This window comes from Ambystoma mexicanum, chromosome 3p (assembly GCF_040938575.1).
Source record: "Ambystoma mexicanum isolate Mex_15411 chromosome 3p, UKY_AmexF1_1, whole genome shotgun sequence".
Classification (NCBI taxonomy): Eukaryota; Metazoa; Chordata; class Amphibia; order Caudata; family Ambystomatidae; genus Ambystoma; species Ambystoma mexicanum.
Genome location: NC_090925.1, coordinates 934,662,605 through 934,689,190, shown reverse-complemented (window position 1 = coordinate 934,689,190; position 26,586 = coordinate 934,662,605). Strand labels below are relative to the sequence as shown.

Below are 26,586 nucleotides of genomic sequence, written 5' to 3'. Positions count from 1 at the left end.
GTTTGGTTAGGGGTGGCCAGGAGGGTAGACTGAATACTTTTGCTGTGTGAGTGACGTGCGCATGTCTTGTTCCAGGAGCAGAATCCTGAATTAAATTGTTTGAGAATCTTTTGAATTTCTAAAAATGCCTACAGCTGTACATCAATATTATGTTTTTTGATTTGTGAGACGTAGGATAGGGGAGCAATTTTTCGGAGTTTTTCTCATGTTGGGGTGATGATTGCCTTTTTGCTGTAAGTCATTTAAACCTTGGAACGGGTATTGTAGTTACAGAAAAGCAATAGGGATAACGTTGGTCTTTGTCTTTAGTTATGATATTTTGACAAAGATTGTTCAGAGAAATACAGCAATGTTTTGTGAATTCCTTCATATTGAATTTAAGTTCTTCTGGGGTCTGGTGAGTGGTCACGAAATTCTGGCACAGCCAGGTTTCTTAATTTTTTAGATTGTGTTGAATTGTTTACAAAGAGGTGTTAAAATAGTTTGCATCAGTAATACTGCCAGTTGAAAGACAGGGATAATTTGGCACAAGTGTGTCATGGATCAACACTTGGGCTAAGACAGACGTGGGGGTTAGGCTACGTTTCTTTATTTTGGGGAATTTGACACAATGTGGCCAAAACAACAAACCAGGCACTCTTAGGTGAAGCAAAAAATCGAAATAAGTCTTCTTATAGCCTAAGGCAAAACAAAAGGGGTGATGGCTGGAAGGTTTAGAATTAATCTTAACCTCTGGCGCAGCTCTGGGCACGCCTCCAAACTTTTGTTCTTTAGCCTGCCAAGCCGTTACAGAAAGAGGAAAGACCATATGCAAATCAGGCTTAGTCCCCCGAGTGGGACGGGTATGCCTAGACCGTGCCTGCTGGGCCTAGAGACCCAAGCTAATCCTCACTGATGAGGTCCAATAAGGCCCAAACATATCTTGGGATGCTTGTGGTCTCGAGCAGAAGGGATGTGACCAAGCAGTTCAGGCCGGACTGCCCCTTTTGGGGTGGCACCAAGCCTGATTTGCATATTGTCCTTCCCCTTTTGTAGTGGCTTGACAGGCGAAGAACGATCGTCTGGGGAATTGCCCAGGGCAATGCCAGAGTTTAAGATTAATTCTTAACCATCGAGCGATCACCTCTTTTGTTTCTCATAACCTAAAACAGCAGAAATGCCGTTCTAAAAAAGTGACCAAACAATGTTTTCCCTTTCTTTAAAACAGGGATCTTTGCTGCCTCAGGTCAGGCTTTAGGATTTCAGGCACCTTATTTCTCTGTTCTTCTCGGGGATAGCACACCCCCTTTTCTTTATTCCTCTCCTGGTCTGTTCACTGTGGGTCACAGCCCTGGTTTTAAAGCACTTCCCATTCTATTCTTCTTTGCTCTCCTCTCAAAGTCGTTTCTCCTCAGCTCCTCTTGGGGCCTCTTCTGCTTTCTTCAATTTGACCTCTGAGGCAACATAATATTGCCTCCCTTGAGTTTTTAGAGGGGTGCTCATTAGTAAATTTTCCATCACCTCCCTGCCTTATGGTGCTGTTACCCACTTCACCCCCTCCCTGCTCCCAGTGTTTATCCTTCTCATCGTCACAACACATGGGCATGACCCCCTCAGATATGGCTCTCACTCCTATCCTCTGCCTTGGGGAAAGCTTGCCCTTTCTACTCTGATTGGATAGGTTCTCTCACCTTTCGTCTGACGTTCGTCTTCCACCTCCTTTTGGTTTTACACAACCACTCCCCCCTGATGTTCTTCTATTACCTCCCCCTAATGTTTTATCTGCTACCTCCCCCTAATGTTTTATCTGCTACCTCCCCCTAATGTCACTTCCCATCATCAGCTCTCGATTCTCTCCTCCTTCCACCTCCTGATATTCATCTGCCACATCCTCTTGATGTTCCCTTGCCACCACTACCTCTTGATTCTCCCCTTCTTCCACCTCTTGATGTCCCCCCTGTAATTTCCAACCTGCTGCAAAATCCTTCCATCCACCATGACCAAACTCGGTCCTCTCCCTCCAACCTCCTCCAAACACTTGTCACCAACTTCTCTCCCACACCGCTTGACTAAATGTCTGCGCTTAATTAGCCTGGCGACCCCTCCCTTTGGGTTGGACTGTGAGGATCATCCACTGTGGAGGTGAATGATCTCAGGGTCCTCTTTGTCTCAACCCAATTGGTTCACCTGCGTCTGATGTACTATCTTAGATCTAGAGCAAATCTTTAAAGATTTGGTCTGAAATCTTAGATTCCTCTTTTGCCTTCATGCACAGCCTTATACTCTTGATGTAGTCTCCCCGATGTGGAAATTACATGGAGCTGGCATCCGTTCTCCCTGGGTGTTTTGCCTATATGTAAGGAGAAAGAAAGACTTTTAAATTCTCTGCAAGTTTCCAGTTAGTGCTCTCTGCCTTAGCATTTCCGGGACCTGAACATGGCATTACTCTGTTACACTGCGCTATAGTTGCTGTTGGAAACGCTAGTGTATCTATGCTGTGTGTGTGTGCTCGCTACGTGAGCATGACAGGAACATAAAGTGAGCTGGGCTGCCCGACAAGTTATGGGGAAAAATGCAAAGTGCCTTCGATGTCTGAGCGAACCCACTGAGTAACATAGTAATCCAAGCAGTTGCTATGGCATATAAATCTAACTGAGGGTTCACCTGCCATGTCAAGGGAAATCGATTCCCTATCTACAGATTCTCCTTTACTCACTGACTTTAGTTTTATAAAAGGGACAGTGCCCGTATTTCAAAATCTTCAGAGCTGCATAAAATACTTTCTTTGGGGAGGAGATGGCTTGATATCTCTGATTATGTATGGTCTAAGCATGGCAGGTGTGGGGGCTGATTTTGTGAAGGGGTTGTGTCACTTACTGCTAAGTGGGTACTGACAGGTCCAGAGTGTTTCAGGGCTGTTTTGTTGTGTGTGTGGTGCACACCACTAGAGGCCCCCAGATTCATGACGGGTCACCAGTATTGTAGCATGGATTTAGAAAGTGATATTTGGTGTGCCTTGTGTACTATATATAAATCTACGTCTTATTCGGAGTAGAAACTAACTGCATGTATGCATAGTGTTTTTGGCTAATCCCACACTGATCAGCATGTATTCAAAGACTCGGAGGAATGATTGATGGATGGTAGCTCACATTTTAACATGTTGTGTGTTGTGTGAGATGCCTGTTTTATCTTAGCATCTGGTTGTAGTACAAATAAACATGATTGGAGGCTTATGTGCAGTTTCTGTGTGTGTTGGGGATAATTTGGCTGAGCTTTCTAATGTAAATTGAGGAGCACCGGAGTGGATAGCTGCCTCGTAATTTAACACAAGGACAGTCTTATGCTGTTATTCGAAGCTCCTAGACAATTATACATCCTGGCTTCTCATTCTGAAGGAAAACATTGGCTTGAATGTGCTCACCCCTGCGAGGTATTTAGGGCTCCTCGAATATTGTAGTCTCTTCCTCATATGTAGTCTCTCTCTCACTTTATGCAGACTTAAGCCTTAGCATCTGTTTTTATCACATTTTTTATTACATATCTGATTCTGAACTTGGCAGCTCATTTGCAGACATTTTGTAATCGTCCTTGTTTTGAGGCAGTGGCCTTTAGAACTAAAGAGAATTTTCCAGACCAGGATGCACCATTGATTTGTATAGGAAAACACAGCTTCTATGTGAATGATTTTCCTCCTCAGTCTGAACTCCAACACTCCCTGCCTTATCACACTGTTTGAAAAATCTAAGGTAATGTGCTAAATTGATCCTAGGGTTCCTCAATGCTTTCTGTGTGTTGGACCACTCATCCTCTCATTCTGCCCTCCATCTCGTACCACTTGTTACACTTATGTTAACCCACACAGTGAATACTAAATTCTATTATTATAGATTTCCTACATCACTGCACACTCTTTATATCCCTTCCAAGATATGAACACTGTCAATGATGTTAGTTTCATCTGCTGACACACACAGTCACCATTCTAGGAGTCTGACAGTGTTTGGTCCTAGTAAGTAGTCACACTAGTCGCCACTTTTACAGAGAGCAAACTATTGTCATCAGCACCCAGTGTCTCAGGTCGTTTTGTCACTTTTTTTTGCAGGTACCCACCCTGGGTCCCATATCAAAGTCTCTGTTTACTGATGTCGTTTTAAGGTTCTATAGTTGAAAACATGTCACAAAAGGCTATTTCTCTAATTTTTAGGTGATGCATTCGAAAACAATCCCTTTCATGGGAACCCGCATTGGACGTTTCAAAATTGACGTTGGGACGGTGTACAGTCAGCCAGGTACTGTATGTACACTGATACATGTATTTGCTATGGCAGAACTATAATCCCCCCCAAATGTAAAATCAAACTATAGCAGTAGATCAATTGGCATGCAATAATGATCTAAAAAGGTCTCTGGTCTAGTGCCCAGATCCTTGATGCTTCAGGTGTGGTTGTGAAACTAGTGTACCTACTCTATGATTCACAGAAATGCAGGTTGATGAACCAATGAGCAGGTGGGCAAGATGAATACATTAATGATGGAATGCATGTGAGTTACTTCTGGAAATGGACACATTAAAATGTAGTGCCCTGTGTTGTAGCTCGCTGACGATGCTTGCTCCTTGCTTTCTAATGTTTCCAGTAACCAAGAATGTAGCCCCTGCCTTAATGTGATATGATCAACTGTGTACACTTGTGTTGCAATGGTTGTATAGTTCTATGGGGGCGGGGGGGGGGGGGGGTGGATGGCCAAGCTCTTAGGAGCAAACGTCTCAAGTTGGTTTGAGAATTTAAGGCCAAGCAGTTTGAAAATCACATTTGTGGCACTGCAAGGAGCAACACTCTCTATTTTTAAATGTATATATGAAACTGTTGGCACCACTTATAGAATCAATCACAAAATCATTCCAATTTACATTGATGACTCCCACATAGCTCTCAACCCAAACAATAATGGCATTGGTAACTCGACTGCCATCAAGACAGAAACCTTTTCTACAGGTAAGACCAACTCCCACGCTTTATCTTTCTTGTGGCCACAAACAATGGGGACACTGTCTTCTCAAATAAAAGCTGCAAAAGACTAAGTGTTATAGTTGACAGCAAACTAACCCACAATTGTTTTAGAAGCAAGACAATGTAGAGCAACACAGGCTCGAGTCCTGCTCCCACGCTTAGAGAGTGGTCTCCGGTATTGAGCGTGTTATAAAAGATTAAGTAACTAATTCCCTATGCAACTCAGTGGCTTAGGAAACGCATTAACAACTCAGATGGATCCCGTCACTGTTGAAGATGCCACACAAGGTGGATGTCACCAGGGTTCTAGTGTTATTGGGATTTGACTTCATGGGCTTACCCAAGAACGTAGTCCACCACCAACTTCAACTATAGCTAAACGGCGCATCACGACTAATACTGGGATTCAAACTGAGGGACCATATCTACTGAGACTCAAAGAACTCCACTCCCTGTGGAACAGATAATAACTGTTAAAACCCTATGGTGGTCTACCGCGGCAAAGGTTCTGAACACTTGCACCACAAAATAGAAAAATACAATACAGCCAAAAGCCTTTGATTAACCAAAGAGAAGATTGTGTATGGTAAAATGCAAATACTACATAGTGCCACACCATGCTCTTCTGAGTTAACACGGACACAAACACTATATTTGGTGAGACACAAACTTTGGAATATCCTACCATTAATGCTAATATCTGGGAAAAAGTATCTGAAATTCAGAAAAGCCATCAAAATTGAATTATTCAATCAAACATTTAGTTGTTCAGAGAGTCGGCCTCATCACGAGTTGGGCGGTAGCCTTTAAATGCGGCGGTTATGCTACTACCGCCCCATTTAAGGGTCCGCCCAATCTCGAGTGTGGAGTACCGTAGCTGGGGGTAAACGCGCCATAAAAATTCCCATTTTCGGGCGCAAAGGGGAATGGGAAATTACAGTTACCGCCCAACCCTTGTTCCTGCGCTAATAGCGCCGGACCAGTTGGCGGTAACGCTATTAGTGCGGGCAGTATCCCAGCGGGAATACTGCCGGTATACCACCCAACTCGTGATGAGGCCCAGTGTACTTAAATGTAAAATATGCTTCACCATTGGCTGAGCGAATCTGGTTTTGGATACAAAGGCCAGTTAGCTAAATAAATCACCTACAATGTGATGTTAATTGCTATGAAAATTCATGATTTAATGTGTCTTTCTTTCCCATTGTTCTCCCCCTTTCCCTCTCTTTTAACCGTGTGTGCCATAGACTAGCTTGTCCCATGATGGGCAACATATAAGTCACCAATAAATTGATGTATAACAATAAAAATAAACCTTGGTCCTGCTCCACCGGGGCTCTGCCTCTTCCCCAAGCGGCTACTGCAAATCTCCAGGAGTTAAATCTTTTGAGTAAGAATTCCTCTTTTACACGCCACTCTTAGAAAGATCATCTCTGCTGCTTGCTATCAGTAGTCTGTTTAAATAAACTCACTTTAACTGTGTAATTCCGGGCTCTTATATTGTTTATTTATTTAATTAATTGTATATAGTTTATAACAAACCTTTGCAATAACATTTAAAAATTATTAGGTACAATATAAACAAGTTAATCTAAAACAACATCATTAGAATATAAGATTCATGAGCACAAAAAACCTTTGCACATATAATCAATAGTTCATTTTAAAATATTTTCCCAAAAATAAAAAATTGCAATATTCAATGAAATTTCATTACTATTTAAAATTCTCAACCAGATATGCTGTGACTTTAAAAAACATTCATCATAAACAAACCTACCAAAACATTCATAACATAGTTCAGACAGGACTTCACAAACAATCACAAGATGGAAAAGTGTCTCTACTTCATTATCACAAAACCTACAAGCATGACCATTCCTCAACATTTTTGCCCTAGCACCCCTTACCTCTCTGGTATAGAGTAAGTTTAGTTTAAAACACAACATATCTTGTCTATATTTTCTAGATGGGTGCTTTTGTAAAATAAAAAAGGTAGAACATTGTAGGCTTTAATTTCATGAAACTATGGTAATCCATAGTTAAGGCCCGATTTCTTATCCAATCAAATTCAAAGATTGCTTTTCTTACTCTCTTTGGAGAGGTAATAAGATCCTCCTCTGTGATGTCATAAGCACCTAAGGATTTAGTTGGTAAAAGATACCACTCAAGTCAAAACCTTGCAGGACTTTTGAACCAATTCAGAGAGTGCCGATTTTTCTGGAGGCGATAAATGAGATCTCAACAATTGGTATCTTTTCCAATCTACATGAGATTAAACCCACCTTGTGTCTTAACCACTGATATTGGGATCCATTGTGGTAAAGTTAGAACCCTTTTACATAAGAATGCTTCAAACTTTTCCCAAAAATGTATCAACAGGCCTGTTTCAGCACCGTAAAGCAAACAAGCCACTGCCTTTTGGTGATAAAATTTGACCAAAGGGATTGCAGAAACACCTCAACATTTCCTGTCAAACACTGCCATCACTGAAGCATTCATCCTAATTTTCTTTCTTATGATGTACAAATCATTTTGCTTCGTTCTGTTTGCGGTAATTACAACTCACAAATATAAATTTGGACCACTTCCAAATGTACTTTATCCAAATCCAATTAAATGTAAATTCCTTATTTTTCTCTAATTTATCATTAAAATCTTCGACTTATGTACATTTAGATGCAGGTTAAAAGATAAAAAATAAGCATTTGTAGCCGTCAGTGCTCTTTGTAAACCTATGTGAGTTAGAGAGAACAAAACAACATCATCTGTTTGGGTGGATTATACTTTTCCAAAAATATCACCAAGGTCATTTATATATACATTTTAAAAAAAGGTGCTAAAACACAACCTTGGCGTAAACAATAGGTTTTAATCCACCCAGTTGAATTGCCTCTAGGATCTAGGTGAACCTTGACTTCAGTGTTTGAATGGAATGCGATCAGCATACTAATGATACCACTTGGACAACCTAACTTATATAATTTTGCCTAGACTAGAGTATCGCCCTGTTTTTTACAGGCCAAGTCCTGCGTAACGTCTATAAAAGCACAGTAAAGGACTCTTTTTTGCTGTTTGGCTTGAGTCCGCATAACGTGAACAATAAAACAATTGTGGGCTGTGCTCATTGCCGGTCTAAAGCCTGATTGAAATGTATCTAGGCACCCTACCGCAGATGCTCACTGCTGCAATTCCCTTAAAATTAATGCCCCAAAAATGTTACTTGAGGCATCCAAAAGTGATATTTGGCGGTAGTTTTTAGGGAATTGCCTGCCACCATTTTTAAAATTAACATCAATCAAGGCTTTTTTTCAAGATACCGGCAGCAAGCTTTCCCTCAAAATATTCTGAAACAGACCCCACAAAATAGCGGGCCATAAGTTAACATTAGATTTTAGTTTTGCATTTGTTAGTCCATCTGGGCCTGGAGCGTTTGAGGATTTGCTTTTTTTTAATAAGCATCTGAACCACGTCACATTCAACAGTCATATAGTCAGACCACATGAGTCGAAGCTCGACCCCCTTTCTTAAACTCAGGTCTACTATATAATTTATTGTCACTCCCAGATCTGTGCTTGTATCAGCTGCAGTTGGAGTGAGTTCTGAACTGCGAGTTTCCTGACCAACCTGTAAAAGGCACGCACATCTTTTCGGATAAACAGTCCAAGCATGACTTCAGCATCCGCCATAAGTAAGCAGATGCAATACTTTTTTACCCAATTTTTATAATTTTGTTTTAGAGCCTTAACCTCCATATTATAGAGAGTAATATCCTTATTTATTTTTTTTATTTTTTTGTGTTTACCAAGATTTATTGGTTTTACAAAAGCGTCAGTGTTCGTTGAAGTTGTTGCATTGTTGTCAAACATTTGTTCAGTTTTTCTCAGTTTCCACGCCACCTTCCTGCTCTTTTTCTTTTTATATTTTTTGTAAGGCAGTTTGCAGAATTTTTATTGTGGCAATAGCCCATGAAGTTTTTTGACCACTTATCAAACGAGGCCACCAAGTAATTTCCTCGCAGTCAGAGTGAGACTCCAGAATCGAAGCGAAGTAGTTTTTTCTGACGTTTCCCGTTGCCGGACAGGACGTCAGGTGGCGGACTGATTCTACTTCTTCTGTCTTTTTGCATTGCCTGCAGGAATTGGACATGGACAGTCCTCTAATGTGCAGGATCTCGTTGGTCAATAGTAGATTTAATCTTGCTCTTAGAAAGAAGTGACGGAACTGTTTATTGTAATATCCTTATTTAAATGTCTCAAAGCACTTTTGGAACATAAAAATGTTGTAATTTTTTTGGACAGTTCTATCATAAAGTGATGATTTTAACAAGATATCCTTTTCTGTTTTAGCCATTTGCAATATACTTTCGTTAAAACGCACCGCTAGCCCAGGTTTCAAAACCAATGAATGATCTCTTGGATTGACATCTACAACAATGTTGGCAGTTAGCTTCTCAATTTCAACAATGTCCACCTCCAAAAACAGGACTAACAAACAATGGTCACTTGAGTTCATATTTGTTACGGCAAGATTAGAACATCTCCGGTTTATATCATCAGAGACAAAAAAATTATCTAAGGTAGACTTTGCCAAACTATTTGTCCATGTAAAATGAGGGGGCTTATCGCCCGCTATATTACTATTCAACAAAGTTAAGTCCCAACTTTTCAGCTCTGTTCTAATAAGAGACCCTCTATCCTTTGCCACTCGTGATGCATTAGATCTTACTTTAAACAAATAACAACAAGGGTCTAAAAACTTGCTATTAATGTCCCGACAATAACCAAAGCACTATCAGCTTCCTCCAATAAATCAGACAAAAGATCAGACAAAGCATGTAAAAAGGATGCCTAATCCCCAATTTAGGGGTAAAATATACATTAAAGATACAGCACAATACTGCCCCTGAGACTTGACCATGGGTATGGATAAGCCTTACCAGTTGTATGTATTTTCCATTTGTTTCAACTTTATTCATTGCTAGACCCATATCATTCTTAAGTGCACACATAAGGCCCCCCGATGGGCATACCCGGGGACCCTGTGTGGCATTCACAGGCAGAACGGTGAAACCGTCCACCAAAGGCACCGTCGTTGGCCATGTTTCCTGTAGACACAAAAGGGAGTGTAGCTTTAGAGACTCATATTCTTTTAACAAAAAAGTGTGACCCCTACAATTCCATGAGGCCAAGTAGAACAGGCTCTTTCAATCAAATCTAGAATGCCAGATCTGCCCCCATGTAGGGCAGTTAATATAGAGTTCCAAACATAAGAGTAACGCACGCTGTTCTGATCAGATACTTGACGCACTTAGCATTTGAGCCTATGCTTATATTTAATGGATAACGCTGCACCACTTCCAATGGTTGCAATTGAGTAGACACATTTGGGCTACAAAAGACCCACTAATATGCTTATTTTTAGTTATATTTTGCATCACATCATAACCCAGTGAAAGAAGAGAAACCAACTCTGACAGAACCACATTTCTAATCATTCATGAGTAGAAATATAACTTAACCTGATCGAATTTTGTTTTACCCACAAATTTCACCCGGGCCAAATCTCCAGAAGATATCAAACAGAGGTTTGGAATTTCTGAGAAGACTGCCATGATATGAGAACGATTTAAGGGTGGAAAGTCCCGATCCGTAAATACCTGTTTCAGATATACAATATGGGCCCAAGGGACGACCGAAGGGGGGCCTCACCCTGGGGATGAGAAATCTTCTTGGATTTATTGGGGTCCCATCTTCCTGTGCGAACGTGTTGGTTGGTAGGGTGGTCTTCCCTGAGGATCTCCCTTTTGGTATAAGTTGGGATGTTCTCATCATCAACATCTATGATCTCCCATATAAAAGTAGTCATTCAGCAGTGATTATGGGAGTGGAGGCCAATTCCCCTGGGGACATCAAAGTTTTGATTTGTGGGGACTTTCGAAGCAAAAATACCCAAGCTTGATCAGCAAAGTTAGCAGGACATGGAACTTTGGCCCTTCACTGTTAAAGGTAGTGGCCCATCTGAGAACAGCAAACGAGGAATCAGCTGGTCTACTTTGCTGTACTCGGCAGGCTTCTCGATGGCTAATGGGGCTTACCCCTCAGATGATCCTCCAAAATTCCCTTGTGTGGGACCTAGGGGTATACACCTAGGGGTATAGCACCTTGGACTATATCGTTTTTTTTTTTTTTTTTTTTTAAGTTTTGAATACATTTTACAAACAAACAAACAATAAAACCCAACAAACAGTGCATGTTCCAACTGTTTCAATACACTTTTTTAAAATTCCTAACCACTACTCCCTCTACCCCACCCCACTTACGAGTCTATTGCACTGAACCTTCAGTTTCCACACCCTGTGGTTCGATCTCCTCCTCTACAGGCTCAGCCGGGTCGTCTAATGACCCAAACAGTCCGGCTATCGGTGATTTCCAGGCCATCAGGCACTCATTCTCCTCCTTCCCCCATTGCTACACGCTTCTTGCGATGCCATGGTTTCGGCTTCTGCCCATTTTTGCAAGTCTTTCCACCACACCTCTATCCTCGGCACATGGCATGACTTCCATCCCATGGCAATCCTTTTTGCAAGCACATAAGCCAGGTCCCTTAGTTTGCTTACATGCCTGAGTTTCTGTGGTCTGGGGAACCCACCCAGCAGAGAGGCCCACACCGTATCCACTACTATCTTGACCCCTCTTCCCTCTAGTTTCTCTTTTACTCCTCTCCAGAACCTCTCTATGATCGGGCATGACCAGAACATATGCACCATGCCCGCGTTCTCTTCGTCACACTTGGGGCATGCTTGTCGACCTGCATTCTCGAACCTCGATATCCTCCAAGGCGTCATATAAGCCCTGTGTGTTATGTACAGCTGTATCTGTTTCAGCCTCGCATTTCTAGACACCTTCTTATGATACCCTTGCACCCGTTCCCACATCCCATCTCCCATTTGGGCCCCAACCTCCGTTTCCCAGTCCATTCTCAACTGCGTGACCTCCTTCCCCACTTTAGACATCAACATCTCATACAGTCTGGAAATCTCATGACCCCCTTCAGCTATATCATATATCACGTCTATGGTGGCGTCCAATTCTTCCTCCAGCACAGTTTCAGGCCATGTTCTCTTAATCCTCTGTACCATTCTGTGGTACATAATGTACTGGCCTTCGTGCAACCCAGCTACTTCCTGCAGCTCCTCAAAAGTAATACTAGAGCCCTCCTGCCAAATATCCCCCATCGTTGCCACCCCAGCCAGTTCCCAGTGGGTCCGGAGTATCAGTCGCAGCTGAGCGTCTGCCCCTGTCAATACAACCAATGGCATCTGCGGCGAGCATGGGGACGGGTCCCCCATCATTTGGCATGCCCTGCGCTACACCTTCTACCCTAGTAGCATCATTTTAGGGCGCCCCTCCATTTCTGCTCTGGGTGTCCACATAACTTCTTTCAGATAAAAAGGTGCAAAGTCACGCCCAAACAACCCATGTTCAGAGGTCTCTTCATCAGATAGCCATTTGGCAACATACCGCAACTGGCTCGCCACATAGTACGCCTCATAGTTGGGCAGATTTATTCCCCCTTTGTCATGGAAGTTCTGAAGCTTCCATAGCGCCACTCTGTTTCGCGTGCCATGCCACAGAAAGTCCCTACATATGCTATTCCGTTTGGTAAAAAAAAACCTAGGAATCTGGTACGGTATATTCCCGAAGTAATGTAGGAGCCTCGGCAGGACCACCATCTTTAGCATCGCTCCCCGCCCCATCATCGCCAAAGTCAGCTTCGCCCAAAACCGCATGCATTTCTCAATTTTTTGGATTTCCACCTCTGTATTACACCTATGTTCCTCCCCAACGGTGTGATATATGTCTATCCCAAGGTACCGAAAAGTACTAACCGCCCACGGTTCTTGTAAAACCGGTAACCTCTCCGCTGGAACCCCTATATACCCCCCCAACGGGAACAGGCTAGACTTCTGGGGGTTCACCGCTATGCCAGATAGCCCAGCGTATCTCCCAAGCACTTCCAAGATGTACTGGAGGTTCTCCTCTGGAAACCGCACATACAGCAGCATGTCGTCCGCATATAGGGAGATCAAATGCCGCTCCCCGTTCACCTCGATGCCTATGGTGTCATATTGTTGCCTAAGATAGATCGCGAGAGGTTCCAGGGCCAGTATGTAGAGCATAGGGGACCACGGGCATCCTTGCCTAGTCCCCCTGCTAAGCTGCCACCTCTCTGATATAACAGATCCTGTCTTAACTCTAGCCAGCGGTTCGCTATAAAAAATCTTCGCCCACCTTACATAGCCAGGCCCTAACCCATAGTGTTTCAGGGCCGCCAGCAGCCACGCCCACTTGACGGAGTCAAAGGCCTTGATCGCGTCCAAAGACACGATTGCCATTTCCTTATCACTTCCACTGCCAAACTCAATGATTCTCCGGAGTCGCCTATGATTATTGGTGATGTTTCTATGGGGGACATAGCCCGTTTGATCCGGATAATTAATTTGCTAATTCGCCAAGACTGCAGTTAATATCTTGCCGTCTTGGTTCAGCATTGACACAGGTCTAAAGGAACCACAGCTGCGACTAGATTTATTTGGTTTAGGGAGAAGTACTATGACAGCCTCTTTGTGACTCCGGCAAGCGGCCCATCTCGAATGCTTCGTTTATCATTTCTAGCAGCGGAGGGAGGACCTCTTCTATATATACACCTTATAAAATTCGCTTGGGAGCCCATCCGTCCCCAGGATCTTACTAGTGGGCAACTGCCTCACCACCTCCCCCAGTTCTTTCAGGGTAAGTCCAATTCCTCTCTTTCTTCCTCGCTTAGCTTGGGCAGCCCCATGTCCTCAAGCGTTTCCTCTATCATTACATGGTTACTTTCCCCATCTTCCCTGTATAACACTTTATAATAATCCACAAACGCTTGATTAACTCCCTCCTGGATGTCCTCTACGCTACCATCTTCCCTCTCTATAGTTCTAATTGTAGCTCTGGGGGTCTCGCTCTTATATAACCACGCCAAAAGTCTCCCCGGTTTATCACCTCCCGCATGCTGTCTCTCTATGTACTTTTTATAATTAAGGTTACACAACTTATTCCGCACATTTTTACTGTAGCTTAAGTATCAAATCTAGTTTCTCCGCTGTATCGGCACCGGCTTTTAAGGCCTCTTCCAATTTTGCTTCCGTCTCCCCCAGTTCAGCCGAAACCCCACCCTGTAGGCCCTTGGATTTCGCCATGGCTGCCCCACTCATGACAACTTTAAAGGCCTCCCATAATGTCCCCGCCGAGTACACACTCCCAGTGTTGGTTTCGAAATAGTTTACTATCTCCTCCCACAAATCCTCTATAAGGAAGGGGTCTCTCAACGCCTCCGCTCGTAGGCGCCATGTCGGGATCCTCGCCCTCGGGGGGCAGTATTGCCATGTAAAAATCAGGGGCGAGTGGTCCGAGAGGACCCTGGCCCTGTACTCTGTGTGCCATCTCCGCTATCATTTCAGGTGATGCGAAGACATAGTCCAGCCTCGTTGATAACTGCTGTGGGGCCGAATAATGCGAATATTGCCTTTCCCCAGGGTGCCACACTCTCTATGCATCTTCCAACCCAAAGTCATCAAGCAGTGTCTGTAGCGCCCTGGCCGCAGAGGCCGGTCTATCCAATTTCCCGTCCGATCTATCCACCCTCGGTTTCGATACGCAGTTGAAGTCCCCTCCCAAGATCACCACGCTTCCCACACACACGCTCAGGTTCGCACTCAGTGTCCTAATGTATGCCGCTGTGTTCTGGTTCGGGGCGTAAGTGTTAACAATACCTATCTCCCTGCTCTCTACCAATCCCCTCAGCATAACCATCCTCCCGTCTGTCTCAGCCACCACTTGTAACCGCTGAATCGGGACATGTGGCGCCACCCATATAAGTACTCCGTTTGCGTAGGCCGAGTACGATGAGCCCACCAACACCCCCTTCCATTTTCCCGCAATCATGTCCATCCTCTCACGTGTGGGTTGGGTTTCCTGCAGCAATGCAATATCTATTTTCTGCCTGCGCAGATACAGCATAACCTTGTTCCTTTTTAAATAGCTATTAAGCGCCGCACATTCCATGTTAGTAATTTAAGGTCCCCCATGGCCTGGTATGATCCCATTTCCTCCCCCCCAGGTGCCGTTTAACTTTGAGTTCCAATCCAATCCATATAGGCTCGTATCCCATTCTAAAACCCCTTTAACCAAAAATACACCAAACTTCCTGCTCCCTCTCCCCCCGCCTCCCATCCCTTCCCCAACACTCCCCCCCCCCCCCCAACTGTTGCCCAGCTCCATCCCTGGATCTCAGGCTCCCCTGCATCTAGCTGCTCCGCACGGTGAGGCTGCCCTAGTGGCCAACCTACTACAACTACAACTATAATTTCGAGGGGTAGGGTACTTCCGCCCTGCCGCTCCAATAGCACATCGAATAACTACACATTGCCATACAATTATATGTAACCGCCACTATATTCCAGTCCATCAAGTCTCTCACAATCAGCAATATGTAATCGAATATCAGCCTCCTACAGCCGGGCCCATCGTTCTCAGCATTCACCTAGGCGCCCTTGGGATGTTCGCTCGCCGCCATAGCAGTATGCATACCGTATCTGAGTCACTTTTCACGTCCATTTTGTGTCTCTTCCGTGTCTTGATCCGGGCAGCCCTGCAGATCCAGCCATATTGTCGCTTCTTCCGGAGTGTTAAAAAATGCATTTTGCTCTTATGCACGACCTTCAATTTTGCAGGGTACAGCAGCATATATTTTATCCCAGCTGCCCGCAGCCTCCTTTTGATAGTTACATAGCTGTACCGCTGCCTTTGGACCAGCATAGTGATAGTGCTCGAGGCCCTCTCAATTGTTCCGCCTTTCCGAAAATACTCCAATATTTTCTCGTGGTCTTTGTAGTTCAGTATTTTGGCAATTATCGCTCGTGGAGAGGCCCCAAGTCTCGGCTTCCTCATGAGGGCTCTATGTGCGCGCTCCACTGCAAATCCCTGCGAGAGTGTACCGGCCCTGATTCCTTGTAGGAGTAAGTTCTCGATGTAATCGGTCTGGTCCTGGCCTTCCTCACCTTCCGGCAAACCCACCACGTTAATATTGTTTCTCCTCGCTCTCCCTTCTGCTTCTTCTGCTTGAGACTCCAAGTTGGCCACCTGTTGCTTAAGGACATGGATCTCCTTTGCATTGTTGGTGCTGGTGTCCGTGTTAGATTTCACCGCACCCTCCAGGCTGCTTGTGCGTTCCGCCAGTCCCCTGACATCTTGTCTCAGCAGGGAGACTTCAATGCCCACTGCTTAAATTTTAGCTTCCAGGGAAGTGCGTAGGTCCAACATCGCAACCCCCCACGATTTCTTCAGCTCCGTAATGGCTTCTAAAATCTGATAATTATCCGCCGCTGTGGCGCCCTCAGCTTGTGCCATCGGGCCTTTGGTTGCAATGGCCGCAGGAGACTGTTGTGTTTTCGCGAAAATATCCATTGTGGGTTGTTTGTTCTTATTCTTACCCACGGCCCCTCGCGCCGCCATTTTCCGGTCTTCGTTGGGTCTCCCTAGCGTCTGAGTGTCTCCCCAACCGTAATTTCCGCTCTTTACCGACTGTTGTGGTGATCTCCAGGCAGTCACGACATCCGCCTCCTCTCACCGCTGCTGGTTGCTGATCACTGCCGAGCGAGCGCTTCTTGTGCTTGACGTGGTGCGGCCTGCATTTTCACACCTCTGCTGCCCTCGGGCCCCTGTCGTCCGGGCCAGCACCCAGGCTTCCACAACCAAGGCCCACAGCCCCCAGGGGTTTTGTTCCGTCTTCACCTCGCCATTGTCGTTCTTTCCCCGTGGCCGCCGCCTCTATTCGTCCTCTTCGGGTACCCCAGTCTCGTTTCCTTTGTTGTCGGTCATCTTGTGTGACAATGGACCGAACTGCCGCCGTCGTTCGTCGAGCAATTCCTCCAGACTCCCGCTTACGATTCTCTCGATCTTTATACAATGGGCAGAGCATACGTTCCTGTGCGTGTGTGATCAATTCTGGAACCAATGGCGCACTTTCAAAGGTAGTTTTTACGGATCTGTCGGATCCTCCGGAGCTACACGGGAAGCACGTCCTACTCCATGGCTGCTCAAGCCACACCCCCGACTATATCGTTGTTGCTAATTCCTCTTCACTGATCACTGATCTATGTGTCTGCCAGCACCACAAGAGTGACCATTATCCTCTTGTGGCATGCCTGAGCTTCGGATGAATCAACCGGATCCAGTAACTACGGGCCGTCTGAATGTTAACTCCACATTAAATCAGATAACTTGGAGTGATGGCAATATTGGCAAGGCCTCGCTGGTGGCACAATATAAATTGAACACATTCCCTTCTGACGTTTTTGCCATGTATGGTGAACTTTCTAGTGGGGATGCTATGAAGATCATGGTTCATTTTGAGGACTGCATGGGGATATTTAAGTCTTGTTCCATAGTTGAGCCCGCTGTTGGGAAAAGGGCAGGGATTGGCCGAATTAGGAAAAACACATCGCCACGCCTTTGACAAAGCTGTCAGTGATGAAAAAAGGAGAGCACTAGGGAGCGAACTTCGAAGTTTAGCCAGATTGGTAATAAACCCGTTAGAACATGCATATAGGGTGAAAGTGAGTAAAACAATTCCCGACAATGGCTAAAATGACAATCGTCCAAAGTGGACTGCTCTCGATGGCGCCCCTTAGTCCACACTCGTCCTTAACACACAATGCTGGTCTGTTTTGGAAGATCGTTAATGGTAGGGATAAAGCTATCAATGGTGTTCCTGTTGCCTCCTGCATAGTCCACCTTGAGCAGATATTTGCAAATAAAGCAGTGTTGGACTCTATAATGGGGGTGAATGTTGAAAACTGGTCATTCACAAAAAGCCAGACTGACATTTGCTGTATCATTACGGCCTGTAAAGCTTTGAGGGATCCCGGCCCTGACAGGATTTATAATTCACTTATTAAGACTGATCCCGCTGTTGGGCTACCCAAATAATACCATCCTTCTGGTGGGACAGCATAATTATCCCGGTACTTAACGGAGGTAGCCACGAGGACCCCGTAACTATTGCTTATTGGCCATGTTAGATGCCTCTGCAAAGATCTTTGTCCGTGTTTTACTTAGTGAGCTCGAGGATTGGGTAGAGCTAAACAACATCATTCCCCTAAATCAAACATGAATTCAAAGATGCACTAGCACTATAGATAACAGCTTAGCCTTGGTCACCTTTGTTCAACAGGGGTTTATAGTCATTACATCGAAAACAATAATGTCGAAAGTCAAAATATAAAAAAAAAGAAAACAAAAAAAAAAAAAAAAAAAAAAAAAAAAAAAAAAAAAAAAAAAAAAAAAAAAAAAAAAAAATCGAAAAAAAAGTCGAATTTCTTTTTCATTACGTTTTTTATTCGAAATGGGGGGTTCCCACCACCAACCCCCCTTTTTATCTATTTTTTTATTTTACCCCTTTTTTTTTACTTACTAAACCCAAAAAATACATATAAATAAAAAAATAAAACATTTGACTTTTTTTTTGGACATTTTGTTTGACATTTTTGTCTTTCGACTTTATTTTTTTGACTTTTTGACTGCACAACCTCAACAGGCATGGATGATACGCAAACTCCCAGTATGTACGGTCTTTATTGACTTCAGTGCTGTCGATCGGAGCAGGCTCTGGACAAAACTACACAGCTAGAACATTCCCTCTGTCTATTGAAAATTATTATTTATCTGCATGAGGGCACTGGGGTTAGGGTTCGTCTTGACCAGTTTCGTGGGACTTCGAGATGGATTTCTACCAAGAACGGCCTTAAACAGGGGTGCAATTTGGCACCAGTTTTGTTTAATTTATATCTCTCTGATTTGGGAGGAGCCATCCTGAATTCTATCTCCATCCGCACTAAGCTTGGCACCACACCCCTGCAGTAGATGGGGTACACAGATGATCTCGTTCGGATGGACCTCACGCCCGTGGCTTTGCAGTCATCACTGTCTCTCCTGAAGGTCTATTCTGATTTGAACTCCCGTGTGGTGAACATTTCTAAAACCAAAATTATGGTTTTTAGTCCTGATCATAGGAGGGTTAAATCTATTGGATTGGAGGGGGCACCAGTTGAAGTCGTTATGAAGTATAAATATCTGGGTGTTCTCCTGGATTGTAAGCTAAGCGGAGAGCAGAATTTGGATCAGATCAGGTTGAGGTCTTCACTGATCACCAGTAACATTAGGTCCACTGTTCACAAGTATGGGGGTTTCTAGATCAAGGCACTGTTTTGTGCCTGTACCAACTTAAGATCTTACCCATCATTTTATTTGGGGCTGAAACCTGGGTTCTTTCCAGACTATCGGAAATGTCTGGATTGGAACGAACTATACTCAGGAGACTGCTGAGACTTGCACCATGGACCACTATCAAAATGGTCTATCTCGAATTGGAGGTGGACGCTATACACATCAAGGCTCATCTTGGTTATCTCTCTACCTACTGGAAGATCGCTAATGCTTGCATATACAATATTAAGGAGATGATGCGGGAGGTGCTTGCAACACGAGCAAGCCTGATGGCCTCTAGTTATTTAGTGAGACGTGGTACTATCGCAAAGAAATGGCTGGTCTTAGCGCCAGATCCCATCATAGAAGCATCTCTTAACATCTTCAAAAAACATGAAATCTATCCTGCTCAGTACTGTCAAAGAGCAGTTGATAACTGACCTTGCACGAAGAATAACACCACTGCATTCTTGGAATATGTGCAGGAACGGGCATCTCCCTTTGTGGGTAATAATTTGGTATGGGACGGCCTCAAACAACATTTTAACACTGCGAAAACACTGGAGATAGTTGGTGCTTGGTTTAAGATACAGAGAGATAACAGGTTTTGTCGGTTGTGTGGGGAATCTAAATTGGAGACTGTTAATCATCTGTTTTTTTCATGCAATTCTATTAGTAATTTACGGTGGAAGGCTTTGTCAGCCACTCGGCTCCTGGGACCTCATACTGATGCTGAACTGTGGGTTATGTTTATGAGGGGTAACTGCGAGGCTAGCATCATTTACATTACTATTTTGTGGTGGAAAATAGGGGCCACATTAGAATTACTGTCTTGAGTTACGGGAATTGCTTGGCGATTGTAATGTTTAATGAATTTGATGTTGCATTTTATACTATGTTTTGCCTTTGAGCATATTTTAATGGACTTTTTTAATTGAATTTTGGAACCTTGATTGTGTTATTATTAACAGTTGGCATTTGCCACTGTATGATACTATAAATAAGATATACAATATGATCATCCGAAAAGGTGACAGGACCCACCAGACCTTTCTTACCCTTCTTGATATTTAGCTGATTTCTCTGAGTTAAATCACAAACTTGTGACTTGACATTTCCCTTCCAATTTTGCACCCTAGTTGTATGGCGCAAAGAGTAAGAGCCCTGGGCCCTATTCTGTGGAAACTTAAGAGTGTGTCCATTCAATAAATAACTCTAATAATAATAGAAGTTTGTATATTTGGCATTTCAGCCTCTGAATCAAGTACTGGAAGTAGTTCAGATAATGTCTTTCGTTTCTCCTCTATTGTGGTAAAAGCAGGAGTAAAGTTAACATGTTTTTCTAAAGTACAGTTCCTTGATCCAGGCAAAGCCAACATCGCTGTTGTCTTCAAGTCAGGATCGCAAGGGCTCAATATTCTTTGTCCGGACCGTGGTACTTCTTCCGAGATCTGACTTTCCTTTTGTGGAGCAGTAGTCACCTTTAGATTGTTCCTTTTAGGACACCAGATCCCCGTGGGGAAAAAAAATCGTGGCTAATGGTTTCAGTTTCACCAGTGATGAAACACAAATAAATGAGCTAGATTGAACTGATGCACTTTATTAGAATCAATTTCTATTTCATTTATCAAGGACGCCAAGGGGGAGACAGTTCCTCGTAAGAGTACAGTGTGGTCGGACACCGGTTTTAGTTTTAACTTTCCTAGCTGATAACACTGGTTTAGCAACAGCCACCTGTATCTGATTTGAGCCATTTTGCTTTCAGGATCCAGAATTCTCAAGTAATAGGACACTAGGCTCTTCCTGAGTAGGACTTAACGTTACACCATGCCTCAAGTTCCTCAAGAATTGTTGAGATCCCTTATTTCTCTGTTTCAGAGGATTTGTCATGTTTTTAGATTTGTTTTCAGTGAAATATGGCACAGCAACTGTATTTGTAGCTATGTCCCTCGACTTGAGAGTAATGGTGGAAACCCGCACTTCCATAAGCTTTGCCACATTTTCCTGTGGTTTTGGGTCCAAAGACTGACTTACTTTTGTTACCAAGTTCACAATTTCAGAACAAACCTTCTCAAGTGACATTTGCTGCACTGAATCATATGATGGGACCGAAACTGGAGAAAGCAAGGGTCGTACTCCATTAGAGGGCTCATTTGTCTCACATGGTCTCTCAGCATCATTTAGTGGTAGAGGGGAATTTTGAACCAGTAACAGCCCTTCCAAAAAAGAAAATTTGGCTGCCATTTGATTAATTGTACTTCGTTGTTCACGAAATTCATCTGCAATGTCCTGACAAGATTTGGCCAAGTGACCTAAGGTAAAGTTTAGGACATGAAGAGCGGCTCCTGGGGTATTTGGTAATTCATACAGAGATGTGCCCATCATCCCTTGCGCACCTACATTTAGGGGTCAGGGCAGAAAAGATAAATCCATTGGTGACCCAATTACCACCTCAGGTTTCAAAGATTCAGACATAAACAAAGATGGCGATCGAGATAAATGTGTATCCGGGATAAAGCATAACCCTGAAGAAAGAGATCTGACGATTTTTTGGAGAGCCCTCAACATTTGTCATTAATGGAGAGCCATCTAAAGCATAAAAATCCAAAGAGCCCCCGTTTGATGATGCCATATTTAATGTAGAGGTGTCCATCAGGGAGGGCATCACAAGTAAGTCACCTACAGAACAATTAGGTAATCTCTGATCCGTGCCAATGGTGTCAACAATAGAAGGAATTTTAACAAATGTTTCTGTCAGCGATTTTTTTCAGCATAGCCATTAGTTTATGTGCACAGTCTAATCTTAACGCAGCCTGCGTGTTTATTTTATTGAGCATTTGTAAGGCGCTTTATATAACAGAATTCTGTTTCAAAGCACCACAAAGCGGGTTTCATAGCGTTACTTAATAATGAATAAACGTTCATTTAAATTAGTCTTCAGCAGAATTCACAGTTAGTAATATAATAAAAACTCACTGACGTCCAACAAAAAGGTGAGCTGTTGTGGATGAAGGAAAAGAAAAGCACAGAAGCAGAGTCGCAAACACATTTGTGGCCTCGCGACCGCAGCGTACCATAGCAGACCACTTCTGTAACCACTTCCGCTCTGCACGGCAAATGAGCTTATAGCAAAGTTTGCAAAGAGTCTGCCTCCCTGTGGCCTGCCTCCAAAAACAGTTGAAATGGTAAAAAGACCGGGTCCACACATCGCAGGAGATACAGCAGACCACTTCTGCAACCACTTCCGCGCTCTTATGTTATGATCATGGTTCTACGTGTTTTCAAAGCCTTTATTTGAAAGTTTGCATTTTGTTCATGCACTTTAGGTCGACCTGAATTCAACCCATTTCTTTTCAATGGGGGGGGTCACACCCCTACCATGCCGCCACCCTCCAGGAACTCTGTCCCGCCTGCAATCCTCCTACCCCTACATACATAATGCATTTTACATTGAATATATGCATTTTAAAGCCTTTAGTGAGAACAAACACTATGTACGTTATACCTTTGATATGACAAGAAGTTGCAATATTGTACGCTGCATTTTATGTTGAGAACAAGCCCATGAGTGAGGCAAGCACCGTGCACTTCATAGTGAATATAAGTTCTTTGAAAAAGTCATAAGGCAGCTGGAGTGCATCACAAATAGAATGTATTCGTGCAATACGCCATAGTGCTGCCTGGAGTGTAAAAGTTTTAGGCACTTTGTATTTATGATATGAAACTGGCATGATGCCTTTTATACTGTAAATGTGCCCTTCAATGCTCAGATGGTTGTGAAATACTAAGCGTCCTATTGCGAGATTAGAAATTGTTTATAATACATAACCTCTCCTTCCCTTTTTGTATGCATGCAAACAATGAAGTAGGATGTGAAAACATGTTAAATTACATTGTTATGTTACTGACATCAAATTATGCATCACACAGAAAGTAAAATGGATGTGCACTCTATGCAAAGGTCCATTCTAAGATGACAGCCAGATTTATGAGGTAGCACAGAGGGGTTTGTGTGAATCAACATGAAAGATGGACTTATTGTTCACATAGTTGCATTTACTGTGGTGGTGCACAAGGCTCTAGCAATGCTGAGGAAGCCAGTGTGGGTGAAATGCGTCTTTTCAGTCTGTCAGAGTCCTTTTAAAGAAGATCATAAAAGGAGAATTGAAAACGGCGAATCACGGGGTGATGGCTTAATTTTTCTGGATGTATGATTAATCTTGGCGCCGACGAGTGCTATGCGAGTAGGGGTGTCCCTACAGAGTGTGGAAATACACACATATATATAAAAATGCACGAACAAAATGCACACTTACAAACAAAAGTCTTCTAAAACAGGCTTTACGTATGATAAGAACATCTCAGAAAACAACAATCCGCATTTACAGGCATCAGATGATGATCCTCCACCAGCACCGAGATACGCTATTTAGGATTAATAGGATTTCCTTTCATAAAGTGCTAGATATTTCTACATTCATGCCCCCCACACCCCTTAGTGGACTATGCTTCAAGTGTAGATAGGGCAGATTCACAACAAACAGCATAGCTCTAGAAATGCGAGTGCAGTTGTCACCCTACCAACAATTAGATTGCCTTCCCTCCAGATCTGCTTGGGATCTCATCAGATCAGTGTTGTTTCCTCTTGGTAATGGTAATGTTTATTTATAAAACGCCTATACTCAGGCAAGTGTTTCAAAACACTCAAGGAGGGTGGGAAACATGGGGAAAAACAACAGTCGCTCAGAGCCCTTGAAATTCTGAGACGATAATCGTCTGCACAGGCAGAGTAAGTGCATATAATACATTTAACAGTTGAGACACAGCAAATAGGCCTGACGACGATTCTGCAGTTTTACCAAGTGCAACTATGGGCGAGGACAAGGGAGGACAGATGATCTTCAGGCACAGTGCATTCAGATTGTGCAAGTGCACAGGCGGTCACAGGGAGGGGGAGGTCCAAGTTCACCCAGTCGGTAGAGACTGGGGTAAGTGCAGAGAGAGCCACTCTCATGGGTTATTTCTCAAGTGTGCAATGAGGGTGGGTGGGGTGCAGTGTCCTGAGGCAAGTGCGAGAGAGGACTGGTGGGGATGCCCGGGACCTGTGGGACTCTGAGGTGAACCAGGTGGCCAGTCAGCAAGCTGTAAGGAAGAAGAGGGAGAGAGGGAAAGAGCAGAGAGCTAGGTTAACAGGGTAGAGGGAGAGAGAAGGAAGAGGAGAAGAGGAAGGTCTTGAGGAGTTTCTGGAACTTAAGACGATCAGGCTCAAGACGGAGGGCAGCAGGGAGGCTATTCCAGAGGGAGGCATAGGGCTTGCGCTCGTTCCCTAGAGGCTCAATTTACGTTTATATATATATATATTTTTTTTTAATTGATTTAGCTGTTATAAACAACTTTTCAATATACAAAGTTAAACAGTTTTAAAAAAAAATATACAACAATTCATTATTACATTCATATGCGATGTACAAACTCAAAAAAGCCAAAAGACCAAAGCATAATACATAAAACAAGTTGTAGCTATAGCAATAGCAATAAAGCAGTAAACAGATAACAATCTACAACCAGATTAACCATAAGCTTTAGATTATAGTCCATCCACAGCTAGACAATTCATAAAACTAGATTTTTATCCAAAAATTCAATAGCAATTAATTGTCAATGCGTCAAGTGTACGCTGCTTAAGATTAACACTTCTTCTCATTTATCAATATCCCAATTTACCGCAGATAAGAAATTAAATAGAGCTATCTGAACAGAATAATTGTTAAAACACAATAAAAACGACCAACGCATATCGTGGTCGATAGTTACTAAGGTACTAATCACCTTTGAAAAGTACCGTGCTCTACGGGTTACAAGTTGGACACAGTGACAGACCAGGTGTTCAAGAGACTCGGTTGTAGTTGCATCCTTACAGAATCTACATATTGTAAGTGCTCGCGGTCTCAAATTACGTCTTGCTTGAACTAGGTAGGTCGGCCATAAATCAAACCGAGCCCTTAAAAAACCTGCTCTAAATGATGCCGATGGAGATTTCAGAAGATAAGCCTCTGGACTTTTAACTGGTTTAGGCCAGAACCGAAACCTACATGGTTGACGGTACTTTTTCAAGGGTCTTAAGCCAGTCGAGTTGGAATAACAGATTTCTTGACTTCTCTGGATTGGAAGTCAATAAATCAATCGATATATTTGCACTCGCTAGGGATTCCAAACAAAAATCTGTCCATTGTTTTACAAAGGACTTGTCTGATGATAACATATAGTCAGCAATTATCAAAAGGGTGTTTGTTTTGGAAGATGCCATGACACATTTACGCAAGAGCATACAGCAGCGCCACGTATAAACTGCCTGCATTGAAATAAGACCAAGTTCGTAGTGCAGCCAAGAACCAGGAACACAGTTAGGCAAAGCAAGCACTGCCCGCCAATATTTGCCTTCAAGTGTGTCAAAAATTAAATTTAAGTTTTTACAGTTCAATAGCGTTTCCGCGCCGTATAAGATAGAAGGTATCGCTTTCATGGTCCAAAAAGTTATAGCCGGTTTAATGGTAAATTTACCAAAAATGTATGTAATATTATTTTAGTTTGAGAAATGGCCGTGAACAACTTTGCCTCTAGGCGCTCGACCTGACTACAAGATTTTATAGAGCCATCAAAGTCAACACCTAGATAGGTATAAGTTGGGACAATCTCTAGTGGTATATTATTTATTGACCACTTTAACTTATATCTATGAAGACGATTTGCATTATAAACTACAATCTGTGTTTTTTTGGTATTAACTATTAGTTGGTTCTCATGTAAATACTTGCTAAAAGTATCAATCAGATTCTGAAGGCCCTTCGGAGTTTTCGAAATGAGAACTATATCATCAGCATAGTTCAGGTTTGTTATTTTTTGACCTTTTAAGATGGGGGCATCAGAAACTGTTTGCGAAAAGATGGTGCTTAAATCATGGATAAAGTAATTGAAAATTGCGACGGCTAATATGCATCCTTGTTTTAGGCCTCTAGCTGTCTTGATTGGAGCTGACAGCAGGCCCTCCAGGGTAAGTCTAACCCGAATCGACGTTGCACCATGAAACGCATGGATGATATCAAGGAGGTCTGGTGGACAACTATCTCTTACAAGTTTTGTCACTAGTAAGGGGCGGGAAACAGAATCAAAAGCGGTATGTAGGTCAATGAACGCAAAGTAAACTGATTGTTTTTGTGATTGCCTAAGGGCTTTAATTGCATGGAGGGTTAATAGATTAATACCGGTCCCCATCCCTGCAACAAACCCTG

General features: G+C 43.2%; 1 protein-coding gene across 1 annotated transcript in view; it reads left to right on the top strand.

The window, feature by feature from the left end:
- LOC138581135 (fer-1-like protein 4) overlaps positions 1-26,586 on the top strand; it is a 1,598,034-nt gene that overhangs the window by 388,783 nt on the left and 1,182,665 nt on the right. Inside the window, exon 11 of the mRNA XM_069652231.1 lies at positions 4,187-4,271. Within this exon, the coding sequence (XP_069508332.1) occupies positions 4,187-4,271 (85 nt within the window). The remainder of the gene's footprint in view (positions 1-4,186; positions 4,272-26,586) is intronic.